Source organism: Asterias amurensis, chromosome 1 (assembly GCF_032118995.1).
Source record: "Asterias amurensis chromosome 1, ASM3211899v1".
NCBI classification, from domain to species: Eukaryota; Metazoa; Echinodermata; class Asteroidea; order Forcipulatida; family Asteriidae; genus Asterias; species Asterias amurensis.
Genome location: NC_092648.1, coordinates 13570235 through 13588101, shown reverse-complemented (window position 1 = coordinate 13588101; position 17867 = coordinate 13570235). Strand labels below are relative to the sequence as shown.

The window sequence follows — 17867 nt, the reverse complement described above, 5'->3', positions numbered from 1 at the left end:
CTAACAACAAAATAACACACAGACAAGTAGAAACGAATGAATGTTCTCTTCAGTATTTTTATTTTGAAAAAGTACAGAAAATGAAGAAACACAAGACAGTTTGAAATAATAACATAATGGCGGGAAAAAAACGATGCATCTTTAATAGAAGTGAGTTTGTTTCATCATGTCAGGCAAAGCAAGTAAGTTGTTTTGGTCTTCATCAAACTAAGTTTAAATTAATCTATGTTTGAAGTGGTGGCTGTGGCTGTTGATCACCTGATGTAATTCAAAATCAAGTAGTAAATACCTTTACAGAAAAACTTTTGTCATGCTAAAATTACAACTAAAACCATGAAAGAGCAACTTTTGTAACATTCCCTTAGAGATAGACTCTACTGCCGCTAGTGTCGAATTGTCGGGGCATTAAAGGCAGTGGACACTATTGGTAATTGTCAAAGACTTGTCTTCACAGTTGGTGTATCTCAACATATGCATAAAATAACAAACCTGTGAAAATTTGAGCTCAATCGGTCGTCAAATTTGCGAGATAATGAAAGAAAAAAGCACCCTTGTCACACGAGGTTGTGTGCTTTCTGATGCTTGATTTCGAGACCTCAAATTCTAAACTTGAGGTCTCGAAATCAAATTCGTGGAAAATTACTTCTTTCTCGAAAACTACGTCACTTCAGAGGGAGCTGTTTCTCACAATGTTTTATACTATCAACCTCTCCCCATTACTCGTAATCAAGAAAGGTTTTATGATGATAATTATTTTGAGTGATTACCAATAATGTCCACTGCCCTTAACTGTTTTTTTGCATAATACCATAGGTCCTTTTGGTTGGTAAGGAGTTTGCTACAGCATATTCTATTTTCACATTCCCTGAATGTTGTAACATTAAAACCCTCCTGAGCACAGGTTTGTGGAACTGAACTAATACAAAAGCAAAATATTACCTAATAAATAAAAATAACCACAAGCAATGTTAATGTTATACTTATGGTATTTGAATGCATTTCATACTCAACATGGGTTCTTTAAAACTTCATGAACGTTATACCATAAAGACAAAAAACCTAGTCCATATTCATGACTACACTACATTTTGAATAATCTCCAGCAAAAATTGAGGCTTTTCTTCTTATTAACTTAAGAGTAATCATCTAACAATGGTGTTCTCATCGTGATACCAGTTGAGTGAGTTTCAAATAAATTTTGGAATGAACAAAAGAAAAATTGACTAGATCGGGATTTGAACCTGCTACATCTAGATTAACGTGCTGGCGCTCTAACCAAAGATATCTTTGGTTGGGTGCCATTCAGAAGCTATTCAACCTGTACCTGACATACAGGTAAAACATATTACTTCTTAAATATATTTTACAAGCTGAATTTGCTAATGATTTTAAGTCTAACTGGCCGGCCGAATAACATAAACAACACATTCTCATAACAAATGCAAACAAATGAACCAATGTACATGTTTGTTTATACAAATTAACCCAAGTTAATAGACTGTGCAAGTCTCGCACGTATTCAATTAATTGGACTAAGCCTGGTTCATACTTCATGCCAATACGAAGCGATTGTTGATGTCACAAATTTGCAATGGATAATTCTTGCACAGTTGAGCTGTGCTCGACTCTTGCAAATATTCGCGGCGAAAACAAAGTTGTGACGTCAAAATCGCTCAAATTCTCTTTGCATTCCCATTCACAGGAAGTATGAACCGGGCTTAATGAAGACCTGTAAATTTGTTTCCTTATCAGATTAAAGCAATCTACATTGCTGTCACTGTGGTCCAGTGGTTAGACTGTAGGACTTGCCATCACAAGGTTGTGGGGTTTTGAATCCTACCAAGGTAACGCTGATTTCACAAATGACAAGAATAAGTATTGCCCTCTAGTTACTCAATCACATTTTCTTGATTTGTGCAATTATTAATTGATGACCAATGTTAAACCAATGTTTGTATGAGAGAGATTGGCTTTTGCCAGCTTGGTGTTGATATCCCTTTGTGGGAGTTTGCCGAGTTCCCTTGATGGGAAGATTATCTTAACACAAACAAGGGACCATGCTCCAAAAACAATTTGATTACATGCGAGACTTGCACAGTCAAATCCTTAATAGGTCATCAAGAAGTGTAACAGTCTAACATAGCAGCAGACAAAAAGCAATCCTCCTGTTGGTCGATCTACTCTGCTGTAGCATGGGGTAATGGTTTCACAAGTTGAGCCAGTATCTTCACAGACATCATAATGATAAGGTGAGGTGAGGCTTATGTTAGCGCGGGTAGTAACCATGGTTGAAGTTTCCCCAGGCTTGTTGGTACTGCTGGTACTGCTGTAAATAGAGAGGTCAAAGATGATAAAGACTATCCTTTCGTTTAGGAACACAATTTGTTTCAAACTCTGGACAGCGCCCAATTTCATGGAGATGCTTAAACACAAAAAGAAGCTCAGCACAAGAGCTATGATTACCAGTGGAAATACCACCTTACATGTACCATCTCCGACCAGAATCATTTCTGCCAGTCTGAAACTTATCAAGCAATATTTTTTTGCTTTTAAAGCAGCTCTATGAAATAGAGCGCACAGAGGTGGAGAGGAGAACATGTGGCCATGAACGGCACAACACATTGTACAGTAGGCCTGACACTTTACGGAGGCATTGGAGTTAATTGCCTCAATGCCACCTGGTCATTGCCTTGGTGTCCTTGAAATGCTCCAGTAGAAATTCACAAGTTTCTTGTAGGGTGCCCTTTACCAAGAAGGAAATGCACTGGTGCCCTTGCCCTTTCAAAAACCATACAGGTCTGGCACAGTTTTGTGACGGGATACTTCCAAACAAAGATGTGGACAAAACCACTGCCCAATTTACCTGACTGTAGTTGTTATTGGGAGGTGCGTTGTAACCGCCTGGTCCCGGTGGGGGTCCATAACTAGGAGGAGGACCCTGCGGGCCGTACGGGGCCCCCTGGTTGTAGTTGCCCCAGGAGGCAGCATTCTGGCCCGCTTGTTGCGGAGACTGTGAGTAGTCCGCTGGTCCGTTGTAGGGCTGGGCTGGTGGCATCTGTCCCTGGGGTGGCGTTGAAGTGACCGCTGGGGTCTTGGCTGGTGTTGTCGACGGCGTTGCAGCAGCTGCAGTGGTTGTGGTTTCTTTCTTAGCCTTCTTCTCCGGTTGGGTCGGAGTGCTGCAACGAAAAACAAAGAATTACAGTAAGCATATTGAACAAAAGACAAAACACAAACTAAGTTAACATGCCATTTGAACTGATTTTTTCCCTCGAATCATTACCACAGCCCTCTCTGAAAACAAAAACTTATTTTTTTTAGAATAAAATAATAACTTGTTTTGAATACCCGTGTACAGAGTTCAAGTCAGACCCTCTCTTCCATGCTGGAAATGCATTGCTCTTGTGAACTGGTCTGGCTGGTCTCTCTACAGCAGAAGTAGCATGAGCGCCGGGCGACTGGGACTTTGAATTACCACTGGTTTCACTGAAAAACATGGAATTTTCAGCAGCATACAATTTTTGCTTTTGTTGCGTTCGATTTTCCAATTTTTTTTTACCATGAGCATCTTTATACCATGTATTATGTGCAAATGTGCGACCATATACTTTGTCATTGTTACCAATATTGGGCACACCTTTCAGAAGGTTTGGGTACTTTTACGACACAAACGTCCACAGATTTACATTAAACTTACATGGTTTAAAGATAATGATGGTAGAAAACTTCCCTTAAAATATTTCTTTGAGAAATGAGTAAAACAATTTCACTAAAATAATTTTCGTCTCAGTGATATGAAAACTATTTTAGCATGTACAAAGGATTTACACGACTCTCCCAAAAACATTTCTCGCTGTGATTTTGGGGGTTTTTATTTCTCAAAAACTTGTCGACTTTATGAAGGTAAATTTTATTACATGCATCTTCATTAACACTGAGTTAGGGATTCATGTCATGGGCAAAATCTTGAAAATTAATGAGGATTTTAGTAAAATTCACAAGCGGAATGGTGGGAAGGGTCGTTTCCCTACTTACGTTGCCTCCGCAGTTCTTTTCTTGCTTGCGGCTTGTAGGATCTCCAGCTGTCCCTTCAGTAACTCCTGGTGTTCCTCATACGCAGTTTGTAATCTGGGGTAGGAATCAAAGAGAAAATCAATCCATTCTTCAATGATCATTTTTTCCAAACTTCAGGGCCCAATTTCATGGCTCTGCTTACCATAAGCACAGAACTGCGCTTGCCGAAGTAGGGAATTCTGTACTTACGTCAAGCATGTTTCACGTTTAGCTGGGAACTTCGTGCGCGAGTGTTCTCCATGTTACCAGGTATTCTGCGCTTACATGGCTAGTGCAGAAATTCGGTGCTTGCGCGTAAGCCTATTGTCAGTGCAGACCTTGGTGGTAAGCAGAGCCATGTTCTTTGAATGGCGCAACCTTCAATCTAGTAACAGATGATTCTATCACAGATGTTACATTAGACGTGCAAATGGATAAAAACTCACTTAGACACATCAGTTCCAAAGTCCATCAGGTATGTGAGTCGCCGCTGGGAGAACTTCATCTTGTTATCCACACTGGTGCTGGACTGGACTCCCTTCTGGAAGAGATCCAGGATGATGGGCTCGTTGTTGGGAATCTGCTGGATCTCTAGGTCCAGCAGCTGAAGGTACACTCTGGATTTATCCTACGAGTAATCAACAAAAAAAGAATGCAAATTTAACATAGATCTATTAAATGTCGCGGTACCCGCTGCTAAAAACATAGGGTTCGAACTGCCTTTAACTACTGGGCAATCTCGATGGTCTAGTTGGTATGACAATGCTCTGGAATTTCAAGGGTCGATAGTTTGAACCCCAGCGGGTAATATGCCTGTGATTTTGTTTTTCACAGAACTCAGGAAAGTACTATAGTGCTAACACACATTGGTGTATATGGGTAAAACCAACATGAATATTCTTACAGTAGAGGTTGATTTTTATTTCTAAATGAGAAAAGTGACTATGATGTTGATTGATAAAAGTGAAGCTCAGTGATTCTCATGGCGCTCCAACTTTATTGACCCTGGGCCCAGCTTCATAGAGCTGCTTATGCACAAAAAGTAGCACAACATATTATGCGTATCTCTGATAACCAAATGATGTACTCACCTTTGCCTCTTCAAGAACTTCATACAGCACCTTCCTGGCACTCATCACATCATTGAGAACCTGCATGCAACAAAAGAAAGATGAAATACTTGAGATTTTCCATTTTATATAGCACTTTGTTATTACTAGTACTTTGTTGTCTCTGTTAGCGCTTCATAATTTTAAACGATTGATGTTCTCTTTACAGGCACTGGAGATATAGTGCCCCATACTATAAAAACAGGAAAATTTGTATGCCCTTTCACGCACAAAGTTTAAGCCCTGATGTTTACTGGTATAAACATTACACCAAGTTGGAGGGTTAAAGCCCGGTTCATTTTTCCTGAAAACGCTTCATACAAAGCAAATTTTCTTGTGTCATCAAAATTCGCTTGACATTTGCATTTGCATGAAGTATGAACCAGGCTAAATGTCACAGAGACACCCGCACTGACCTTTGCGTAATATCTGGACAGCTTGGAGCTCAAGAAGAATTTGATCTGTTGCTGATTGTGCGCCGTGATGCGATTCTTCAAGATGTCCACCACCCCTTCTTTGTTGTTGACGCGGCGTTCCAGGCTCACTCGTTCCAGGGTCACCATGATGAGTTCTGGCAAGTTCTCCTCCAGCTTCTTGAGGACCTCCTTGGCTGTGTTCATGTTCCCTATCAAACAAAATAGTAACAATAATAATACTAGGTTCTCATATAGCGTTTATCACACCCCTAGGGGCGTATCTAAGCGCTTATTATTTTGTCCTGCAAGGTATATGGAGCTACGTTTTAAAGTATGAGGCCTACTCTTCAAAGCACCATGTAATGGTTTTACAAGGTGCTGTGGCGCAATATGCAGCCAATCAAACCAGGAACACCGGGGCAAACCCCCTTCTCTTTAAGTTAAGCGCACTGGGTTCTTTTAAGCTTGTTACAAAACACATGGGACCAACGGCTTAACATCTCATCCGAAGGACGAAGCTTAAGAGCGAGCAACAGTATTCAACCTTCAATTACCACTTTAAGCGTTTTGGTAAATTGCTGAATTAACAGATACTTTTTAACAGAAATACATCTTAGGGGATCAGGTTGGCTCAGTGTTTGTTTCTTTCACTGCCTTCCATGAATCCCACCTCAGAAGAGAACCTTGCATATGGATTGGGTTTTCAGTCCCGACCTGGGCCCAATTTCATGGCTCTGCTTAAACCATATTACCAAAGAATCAACACTTACAGAAGCAGGGATTTCCACGCTTACGCCACACATATTTCACAAGTTAGCAGGGAATTTTTGAGTAAATTGCTGAATTAACAGATACTTTTTAACAGAAATACATCTTAGGGGATCAGGTTGGCTCAGTGGTTTTTCCCCCCTGCCTTCCATGAATCCCACCTCAGAGGAGAACCTTGCATATGGATTGGGTTTTCAGTACCGCGCTGGGCCCAATTTCATGGCTCTGCTTAAACCATATTACCAAAGAATCAACACTTACAGAAGCAGGGATTTCCACGATTATGCCACACATATTTCACAAGTTAGCAGGGAATTTTTGAGTAAATTGCTGAATTAACAGATACTTTTTAACAGAAATACATCTTAGGGGATCAGGTTGGCTCAGTGTTTTTTTCCCCTGCCTTCCATGAATCCCACCTCAGAAGAGAACCTTGCATATGGATAGGGTTTTCAGTCCCGACCTGGGCCCAATTTCATGGCTCTGCTTAAACCATATTACCAAAGAATCAACACTTACAGAAGCAGGGATTTCCACGCTTACGTCACACATATTTCACAAGTTAGCAGGGAATTTTTGAATAAATTGCTGAATTAACAGATACTTTTTAACAGAAATACATCTTAGGGGATCAGGTTGGCTCAGTGTTTTTTTTCCCCCTGCCTTCCATGAATCCCACCTCAGAGGAGAACCTTGCATATGAATTGGGTTTTCAGTACCGCGCTGGACCAAATTTCATGGATCTGCTTATCGTAAGCTTAGAATCAACACTTACAGAAGCAGGGAATTCCACGCTTACATCACACATATTTCACAAGTTAGCAGGGATTTTTTGCTTGTGCTTGTGCATACTAAGTTTTTATGCCGACAATTATTTTCAGTAATTACCAATACAGTGTTTAAACAGATAACCAGATTCATTGAACGAGGCTTCACAAGAAAGACCATACCTTGTTTTTCCTCGAATGCTGCCCAGCGGAGGTGAATACTGGGTTTTCTGGGAAGATGGATGTTGCAGGCTCGTCTGTAGACTGAGCTCACACCCTCGATGCTGTGTGGCTCAAGGTACTTGGCGTACTGTGATGTAACAAAATAACAATAATAGTGGATTCTTTTATAGCACACATATCCGTCATCCAGTGATGCTCAAGGCGCTTTACCATAGTATTTTCCAGCAAGGAACATAGTATTTTCCTACATGGACATATTTGCTCCGGATTTTTTGATGTCTGAAAAACGTGACAAACTTTTGAAATGAAATTTCCACTTGTTAGTTTTATGTTTACATTTATATATGATTAAAACTATCGAACGATTAGGAGACGGAGGATGGGGTAAAGGCAAACGAGAGACCAGTGGGACTCGTGGATCCTACCTTCATCCAGAACTCCTCATAGAGAGCACAGGCCACTAAGCAGCGCTCATACAGGATCAAGACTCTTTCGTGGGTGCCGTTGGTCGTCTCAAAGTCCAGATACTCCCGCCAGTTCTTCAGCTGGGACTTCTCAAGGGGCTTGGCGTGGAAGTAAGGTCTTCTTATCTGCAAATACACAGAAAATAAATGTATATTTAATCAATTTAGTTTAGCAGCTTTGCCACTATGGAGGCAATGTATCTAACAAGCCATTTATGAGGGGAAGACAGAGGTTGAGCTATGTCGGTGTCCTGAGGAGAGATGCTGGGGACATAGACCACTACAGAGTTGGCTGCCTGCATAAAGGACAGGGAAGATTTGAGTAAACACCAGGGATCCCACCTGTAGGCGATATGATGATGAAAGATTGAATGGTCACAAGTTAACACTCAAATTTGATTCACCTGACTGAGGACATTGGGACAACCTTGGGCAAAGCATGGTATCATTGTGCCATACACATTCACCCAAATTTGTGTGAGAGTCATTGTTATTATGCAAAAGCTTGCTTGTTTAGAAATGTACAATGTCGAACTTCGAGGGCGTGTGCCGGCAGTATGCCGCGTAATACGCAGAGCACCTTCGGGCGTTCTGAGTGCTAAAGGGTTAAGCAGGTCTTGAAATTTGGCCTAGGTTAATCTCACCCCTTCCTCATAAGCCCATCTTTTACTGACTTCCTGCTCTGTCAGGCGATAGATGGTCAGACGTGATTCGATTACTTTCTTTCGGATAGCTTCATTCTCTTCGTCAACTTGCTAATAACAACAAAAGAAAAAACGACAACAAAAAGTTCACAAATATTATTTTAACTCGCTAAGAAATTTAATTCCAGTATAAACCACAACTTACTCAATGTATCTACGCAATTTTCCAAACATAAAAAACAAGTATAGTAAGGTTTGCGGTAACACCATGGAATGATAATCTCTAAATGAGATGGGGTGGTCAAGTTGAAACCAACGGTTCTTCTCATTCAGAGATGATCATAACATGGTGTTACCGCAAACCTTACTATATCGTATTTCCACAATACAAACTTTCAAATCCTACTTAAAGACACTGGACACTATCGGTAATAGTCAAAGACCAGTCTTCTCACTTGATGCATAAAATAACAAACTTGAAATTGGGCTCAATTGGTCATCGAAGTTGTGAGACAATAATGAAAGAAAAAACACCCTTGTCACATGAACTTGTGTGCTTTCAAATGCTTGATTTCGAGACCTCAAAATCTAATTCTGAGGTCTCAAAATCATCCCAAAAACTATGTTTCTTCAGAGGGAGCTGTTTCTCACAATGTTTTATCTTATCAACAGCTCTCCATAACTCATTACCAAGTAAGATTTTATGCTTATAATTATTTTGAGTAATTACCAATAGTGTCCAGTGCCTGTAAGGATAAGAGTGTTTGGTGTTGGAGTTGTTTGGCAACAACTTTGGAAATCTTTCTGAAACTTACAGCGGAGACCTTTACCTTGGAGCTAGCACCTGCTTTGATGGACATAAGAGGCTCCATCCCTGGAACTCCAACGTCCACCCCAGGTGGGGCTTCATCATCCCCTGGGGGCCCTACGTCATTGTCGTCCCCAAAGCTTTCCGTCCCAGGCTCGGCTACTCCCAATTCGTCTACCACCTCCATGCGAAGCTTGATGAACTCATCGACAGAGAGGATGTCTTTGGGATGGCGACCCTTGTTATTAACGTGCTCTTTAAATCTAGAATCAGGAAAGTAGATTCACTTTAGAATTCAAGGCCTGATACTTCAAGGAGGCAACAAAGGCGTTTGCTTCTATGCCTCCTGGTCATTACCTTGGTGCCCTTGAAATGCTCCAGTAAAAATTTAAAATTTTCTCATAAGGTGCCCTTAACCAAGTGCCCTGGCCCTTTCCAAAATGAGGCATACAGGCCTGGAACTCCTTGCGAGCACAACTGTGAAACATTTTGCAGAGACATTTCTAGTAATTATATCTCCTGGCCCGTTTCTTTGTACATGTGAAGACTCGGCTTCCTTTAGTCACAGCAGCACCTGTTAGGCGGCAAGGTTGGCGTAGTGGCCTCTTGCCTTGCCTTCCACCTCTAGGACCCCGTTTCAATCAAACTTAAGAAAATGTTTAAGTTTAGTTATATCCTGCAAATAAATGATATTGCTGGTGCTGTTGTTGTTGTTGCTTGTGTTTTGTTTTGATTAAGAGCCTTACTTTTCAAAATGGTGACTGTAAAGCTGAGTGGGGATCGTCAGGAGTTGGTCGTAGATCTTGGTCACTTTATACCACTCCTTCCTGTCCTTCTCAAAGCTGATGTACATATCCCACAACTTGTCTGAGCGGAAATCGGTACCAGCAGCAGCGATGGCCCTGACGTACACTCTGAAGAGGTAGAAATAAGCAGGGGATAAGGTTAAGCCAAGTTTTCCTAAACAATATATAGTGTATTTATTTATTGCATCTAGATGTGGATTGCTATCCCAGAGTACTAAGGTAGCATAAATTAACAGTGCTTTCAACATCTATTTAAATTGCTGCAGTACCCACTGCTAAAACGTGGTCTTAGCAATCTCGGTGGTCTAGTTTGTATGCCACTGCTCTAGAATTGCGAAGGCCGTGGGTTTGAATCCCACCCAAGTAATATGCCTTGGATTTTTATTACAGAACTTGGTAAAGTACCGAGTATAACCAAAATGAACATTCTTGTTCACAAACACCTACACCCTTATCTGGTTTTGCATTGTGGGCAAAACTGTGACTTGAAAATGTGGTACCGAAAAGTTCAGAATGAATAATTTGATAAAAAACTTACTCTCTCAGTCTGTCGGTGATACTATCCTTGGGAGCCGTCTGAGCGATAAACTGGATGTACTGCAACCACAGATCCACACTTAGAGGGATTGCCTTCATGCCCGCCTCAAACACCTTATCCAAGGAAAAAAAAGGAACAAGAGCCAAAACTTTTAGAACCAGTCGTCAGGATTTTCACTTCCACTTGGTAACCCCAAACAATGCTAAGACTATAATTCAAAACTGACCATTTTCAAAACCCACCCCTCCCCTAAATACTGTTTCTCCATTCAGCCACAAATCTTCTTTTTTTAATGGTAATTCGTTTATGCTGATCCAATTTTAGGCTCATATCAGAGAAATTAAGCAGAGTTGTCAAGATTTAAACCGTGAGAATGGAGAAACAGTTAACACACTAACAAATCTAATACCCAAGTGGAAGTGAAAGAAACCCCAAAACAAAAACAGGAAAAAAAACAAAATAAAATTATAATCGCATATCTTCATCCCTTCCCACAATTTATTAAAACATCATTCATCAATTAAACCATACATCATAATAATAACTGGGAGGAAACAAAACATAGTAATTTTTTGAAACTGTGTTATAATATATAACATAACTTGTTCTAGGCCTGATTAGTTTAAGTATATAAACCTTCAGAACACAAACTCCACATCCTTGATGTCATCATCGGACGCTTTGGCCAAGATCCGGAGATTATTCCTCTGGGGTTGCGATTATGAACCAACCGACCCAGATCACTTTCCAAGTACCCTGATGTTGAGTGTCCGAGAGTGTTGTGTGTGTCTGTGTGCTAAGACTCACTGCTAAAAGTTCCCAATAACAAAACCGCATATCAAATCAAACGCAATTGTGTCATTTGAAGGGGGCTGAAGGGGGGTATGATTTCCTCCCACACAAAAAATAAACTTTGCGAACTTGATCAAACTTATCCCGCCCCTCCTACTTTTTTGTTTTCACAAAATTTCAAAAGCTTCCATCACCAGCAAACCAATGGTGATTCTGAGTGTGCAATGATTCTCTCCAACAAGCAAAGTATAGTTTTTGGCTCAATAAGACTTCATCAGTTTGCACTAAGAGTGTTTTGTTTTTGTATCCCCCAGCTTTCACAAAACTTCATCATTTCAATTTTGATTCTGAGCATGCAACGACAGAGCTGCATTCAAAGCATGTGAACATGTTGTTCTTAACAAATAAAGCATTAAAAAAACACTTTTGTGATACCACCATAAAGATAGGTTAAACGAAACTCCAGCAAATTAGATAAACAAATTTTGAAAAAGTTTTATTTTTAAAGCAGCAGTTGAAAGATGTTACCTTAATTGTATAACATATTGACTCTCTAATAAAAAAGACTACATCATTATTTATATTAATGCAAAATAAATCGATAGGAAATTTAAGTGAACGGAGATAAGATACTCAGATTAAACGCCCAAATTTACTACTATTATCATTAATACTATTGTTTGTTAAGTTGTTCCAGCAAACATGAGAGTTCTTGACCTGTTGTTGGGAAAAATCTACTCTACTTGTTAGTAAAGGTAAACTACAACTAGCTGTACGCAGGAGCTGGTGTTCAAGATCGATGATATCAGTTGGTTTCCATGAACTAACTAAAATCCTGTGGAGAAATTAGTGTTAGGGAACCTATCTATTAAACCTAACACATTGAATAATACCAACACATACTGTTATTTATTTTGTAAGTCCCCAAATACTGAGCACACACAATATCAAGAAATGACATTTACTAATTAAAACCTTTGAGTTACATAACATAAATGTGTTTTAAAATGTGTTTGAAGTCATAAATGAACGTAAAAAACTACAGAAAACAATAAGCCATTACATTAACATTATTTTATTTAAACTTATGTAACCATTCTACTATATCCCAAGTAATTAATTTCTTGTCAACTCTGAAGTCTTTTTATTTATTTACTTTTTTTATTCCATACTTGTTTTAATGTGATGTTTTTGTTTTATTGTTTTTATTTAGGGTGAAGGTTGTTCAGTGACAAAGAATCTGTATACTGTAAATCAATGTCTGAAGGTGGCGTCAAAATTTTCAGTAACAGAGAAAGTTTGTTTATGTGAAATTTAATGATGGTTGGTTCACATCGTGAGCACTATGGTGTTGTTATGCGATAGCCCTATTAATATTAGTGCCAATACGCTAGACCCCCTGCGCATCTTGGGGCTACGCAAAAGTCTTTCTTGTAAGATAATTGTATTGTGTTATTGTAGGCGCCTTGAGCACTCTATCGGTGGATATGTGCGCGTTACAAGTTTTGCTATTATGGTAATCATTTTTGTCGCAAGGTGCTTTAAACTTAATCCAAGTTATCTGCAAATGAGAAAATATCATGAATTAAACAATTCAAAATTATTGACTATACAAGGGGGATTAGCTTTTTATTCATTCATTCATTCATAATTGGTTTATTATTTTAAAAACAAATTCCCATGGCGACCGGAGGTCGAATTACAGGGAAATATACAGCTTGGTGTCTTTACCCACAGCAATCATTCTAAACCCAACGTTATGATTCTGTTGGACAAAGGACCACAGTAGTTAATCTTTATTCTTGACATGGGAACAGACATACTCCCATAACGATAATAATCGGTTTCTATATAGCGCTTTATACACCCGGCTTGGGATTCGAACCCCCACTCTGCAGAACAGAAACACCAGAGTTTGAATTCGGTACTCTTAACCACTCGGCCACGACACTTCCACAAATCAGAGGCCAACTTTTTTTTATCCTGAGATGTCAAAACAATTACTCAGGGAGAAAGGGTCAATCTGGTTTTCGAAATGGGTTTTGTGAACTACACTCATGAAAGAGCTTGAACTGAAATGGGAACAAGAGATCTTGCTGAACTAAATTAATTTTGATCTGAGGTATTGACATCAAAGTATTGTCATTTTGACATACAACTTCAATGAGGTTGAGGTTGGGGCCTAATATTGATAATTACGAAAAATGCAATATCAAAATTACACATAAATTATTACCAAAAATATTACAAACAGATTTAAATAGCTTTCTCATCAAATTGATACGCACAAGTGGCTGCTTTTAGGTTAGTCATTACATCAAATCTGAAAAATCAAGTAAATGTTTGGTTGCAGCACTATCAAAACCATTGCTACAAGGGTGCTATATTATATTTATACATATGCAATGCATGTATTTCAAACTTTTTGTCATAAGTAACATTGCGGAGCATTTTGCATGAGCGAGTTCATTGCAGTGACACAACAAATTCTCTGCAAATTGTTCTTTAATTTAACTAGAAAGCTCTTGGGGAAAAACTTTAAAATTGCGGGGTCGGAGGGTTGGGTTGTAACCAAACTATCTTGAGATCTTGAACCTACCTCTTGTGCCTTCTCAATGTCATTGGCCTTCCTTCGTTCCATATCTGCGTACTTCTTCCAGTATCCATAGCAATATGGATAACGAGCGAGGAAAGCATCAAAGGCCTTCCTCACTGATGGCATATGAACCTAAAGTGACAGAAGAGACAAAGAGTCTGCAGGTTACTCGATGCTTTAAGGCAGAGTTGTAACCATGTCATTTTTCCTGAGGTCAAGTCAAGTCGCAAGTCATCTTTGCTCAAGTTTAAAGTAAAGTCACAAGTCAAATTTTTGCAAGTCAAGTCAATCACAAGTCACATAATGTCCCAAAATAAGTCCACTCTCATTAAGTTGTAACAAACTTAAGTAAAATCAAATATTTCTGCCGACTACCTTTGTTTGAGAGAGAGAGAGAGAGAGAGAGAGAGAGAGAGGCAAAGAGAGAGGTCATAAAAAGTAGAACTCTTTGTGCATCCTTTCCAATCTCAGGCCTGATACTTTACGAAGGCAACAAAGGCGATTGCCTCCATGCCCCCTTGGTCATTGCCGTGGTGCCCTTGTATATATGATCCAGTAGAAGTTTACAATTTCCGCATAGGGTGCGTTTTCCCAAGAAGAAGATGCCCTGGTGCCCTTGCCCTTTCAAAAAGCAGCATACAGACCTGAAACCTAGGGTCAAGGATTCAGGAACTATTTTCCCACTTACCTGTTGCTCCACATACTGCAGCAAATAAGTCCATCCAGTGAAGTCCGTGGGTTTGTCCTTGACTGCCTTCCAGTATTTTTCAAGCTCTGGTGGCGGAGCTTTCTCCGCATCAGCCTTTGCCTTTTCTATTATAGAAAATAGAAAAAAAATCAAAGCAATACATGTAAGAATTTTCATCAAATGTGTTGAAAAACTCTGTTAAACTTCTGCAAGGAATCTAAATCGCACATCTTCTACTCGAGTTGGATTTGAACCCCTGCCATTCTGGAGCATTCATGTATTACCACTAGACCACTGAGCAAGAGACCAGGGGTGGATTTCACAAAGAATTAGGACTAGTCTTATCTCGAGTTAGGAAGAGTTACTCGTCCTAACTAGACCGATCCAGTAGGCTCCGCCCACGACGCACGTGTGAGCAAGAACACGTGGGGCTTTCCAATGCTTTTCTGCACAACTCTGCCGCGCACGCCAAGATACGCGCACGCATGTCGGACCTTAGTGTCAGACCTGCGTTGCGTTGTGATTGGTCAATACGCAATGGGGCGGAGCTTAATGGATCGGTCTCTTGGGACTAGCTGTACGCTTTTTTAAAATCTCTTAGGACTAGTCCTCAGTTAGGACTAGTCCTAACTCTTTGTGTAATCGACCCCAGGGCCAAATTTCATGGCTCTGCTTACCGTAAGCAAGTAACAGGCGTTTATGCCAGCAGGGAATTCCAGAGCTGCTGACCGTTAGCAAATAATCAGTATTTATGGAGGCAGGGAATTCCGTGCTTACATCAGTTGTATTTCACAGGTTATCAATGAATTTTGCTTGTGTGTGTATCTCCAGGCCTGCGGTGGTAAGCGAGCCATGAGATTGGGCCCAGTTTGAATCTTGTGAATTAGCTGTCAAGATATGATGTTAGACTAAAGACTAAAAGGGATTTACTGACCTTCTTTTGTCATTTTCTCACTTTTCTTGACTGGCTCTGCTGCCGGTTTGGTAGCATCCACCACTGGCTTGACTTCCACTGCTTTCTTGACTTCAGTAGCTTCCTTAGTGGAAGTAGCATCTGCCTGTTTTGTCTTCAACTGTGTCTTAGCATCAGTCGCCTTCTCTTTTGGTTTAACAGGATCTTTTTGTGTGGTTCCGGCATCTTCTGCTGGCTGGGCCGCCTCCTTGGTTGGCTTCTGGGCCGCCTCCTCGGCAGGTTTCTGATCAGCCTTTGGCTGCTCTGTCTCTGGTTCCTCCATCTTATCCTCTGTTGATTCTTGCGGCTTGGTGGTTTCTTGCTCCATGGGTTCGTCTTCTTGCTGTTTCTGATCCTCAGTAATTGTATCGTCAGAGTCCTCTGCGTCTTTTATTTCCATCACTTCATCTTCTTTGACCTCCTCCTCCAAGACAATGACATCATCTTCTTTTTCCTTCGTATCCCCATCTTCTGCTCCCACAATGGCGATACCTCCAGGACCAACCGCTATTGCCTCCTCCAAACGTTGGACGAGAGCAGCTTTGACTCCCTTGGAGTCCAGACCCCGAACCGTCAGTTCTGAGCGGAGTTCCGCTACTTTCATCTTAGAGGGTGTGATACCATCACTAACATCTGAAATGAGAGGCCGTTAAAAAATGAGAGGACAGATTTTAATAAACCAAGATGTTGAAAAGAATTTTTTTGTGGATAACTGTCCGTGTCCTGCAAACACTTTTTCAATATCTCATTTGAGTGAATTTGACACGGGAAAGTTACTGTATCCTGCCACCACTTTATGCATGACGAATAAAAACAACGCAATGTAAACCAAAAGCAATAATACACCTTAAAGGCAGTGGACACTATTGATAATTGTCAAAGACTAGCCTTCACAGTTGGTGTGTCTCAACATATGCATAAAATAACAAACCTGTGAAAATTTGAGCTCAATCGGTCATCGAACTTGCGAGATAATAATGAAAGAAAAAAAAAACCTTGTCACAGTTGTGTGTATTTAGATTGTTGATTTCGAGACCTCAAGTTCTAAATCCGAGGTCTCAAAATTAAATTCATGGAAAATTAAAACCATTATACACTTTCGAAACAGAACAAAAAAAATAAAAGTTCAAAGATTTACAAATATTTTGGAGGGTTTACATAAGGTAATGGTAACAGACTTCTCTTGAAATATTATTCCATGAAATGCTTTACTTTTTGAGAAAATATTATCACAATTATCAATTCTTGATTCGAGAATTACAGATTTACTTTAAACATTAGTCATGACATGGCGAAACGTTTTCCCGCTATTTTCTCCCGACTCCGATGACAGATTGAGCCTAAATTTATCACAGGTTTGTTATTTTACATATAAGTTGTGATAAACGAAGTGTAGGCCTTTGGACAATACTGATACTATTTATCGAAAGTGTCCAATGGCTTTAAATAGGCAAATTCATTGTTGTTTTTCCATACTAAAAATAAAAAAAGAAATGGTAACTTTTAACAGAAAAATTACTCGGCTGACGCCACAAAAAAAACTAACATTGATCATAATTTTGATGAATGAGTAGGCCTAAATTAAATTAAATTAAAAATCCAATTAAATTTAATTGCCAAGCCAAGTGTAGAGAAGTACCCAATACAATACAATACAAAACAGTTTCATAAGGTTATCACGAATAGCAAAATATCAAGAGAGGGCGCTGTTAAAACCACACAAAGGTATAGGCGTTGCGTGCGCGAGTCGTAGAAACTGCATAGAAACCGCCCCATATTCCTTCCCACAATGCATTGCGTTTCTGAATCGCAATAAACCTTATTAGTGGATGACAAAATATAAACAAAACCATCTAGCCATTTCCCATTGAGACTCAAGTCAAAATTTACTTGAGACCGAGCTGACGTAGGACCGAGTTGACCCATATGCATAAACTACGGTGCCTTCTTCATTTCATACTCCAACTCGACTCGCATATATGCATATGCACGACGACTAACATTAACAAAAACATCAACATTATTTTAACAATTGCATTGAGCATTTCCAACAAAATCAAAAGAAGATCGCATGTACCTTTCTCATCTGTAGGAATACTTGGGTCGTAGTCACTACTGATAACAGGTGTTTCGGTTTGCGATGGCTCTGTTGCACCATTTTCTGATATTTCTTCAGGGCTTTCCATTTTTCAGCGTGGCGTCGTGGACGTATGCCGTATAATTGCAACAGCGCCCCCAACTTGTCGTTTGTGCACGATGTATGGTGTGTGTGAGTGGAGTATACGT

General features: G+C 39.9%; 1 protein-coding gene across 5 annotated transcripts; it reads right to left on the bottom strand.

Moving 5' to 3' along the window:
- Positions 1–37: 37 nt before the first annotated feature.
- On the bottom strand, positions 38–17829 carry LOC139946474 (pre-mRNA-processing factor 39-like). Of its 5 annotated transcripts, none has more exons than XM_071944151.1 (17): positions 17659–17829; positions 15564–16214; positions 14630–14754; positions 13945–14073; positions 10554–10666; positions 9956–10123; positions 9217–9472; positions 8402–8512; positions 7719–7883; positions 7294–7420; positions 5576–5784; positions 5142–5201; positions 4497–4678; positions 4033–4125; positions 3346–3483; positions 2864–3176; positions 38–2323 (listed from the first exon to the last, which is right to left on the bottom strand). In XM_071944151.1, exons 1-17 carry the CDS (start codon positions 17765–17767, stop codon positions 2267–2269), a joined length of 3006 nt encoding a protein of 1001 aa, XP_071800252.1. In that variant the 5' UTR covers positions 17768–17829; the 3' UTR covers positions 38–2266. The 5 variants fall into 5 exon arrangements, with proteins under 5 accessions (XP_071800252.1, XP_071800245.1, XP_071800261.1 ...); XM_071944144.1 differs by having other exon boundaries at positions 38–2326; positions 17659–17828; XM_071944160.1 differs by having other exon boundaries at positions 38–2326; positions 9232–9472; positions 17659–17828.
- Between the last annotated feature and the right edge of the window lie 38 nt (positions 17830–17867).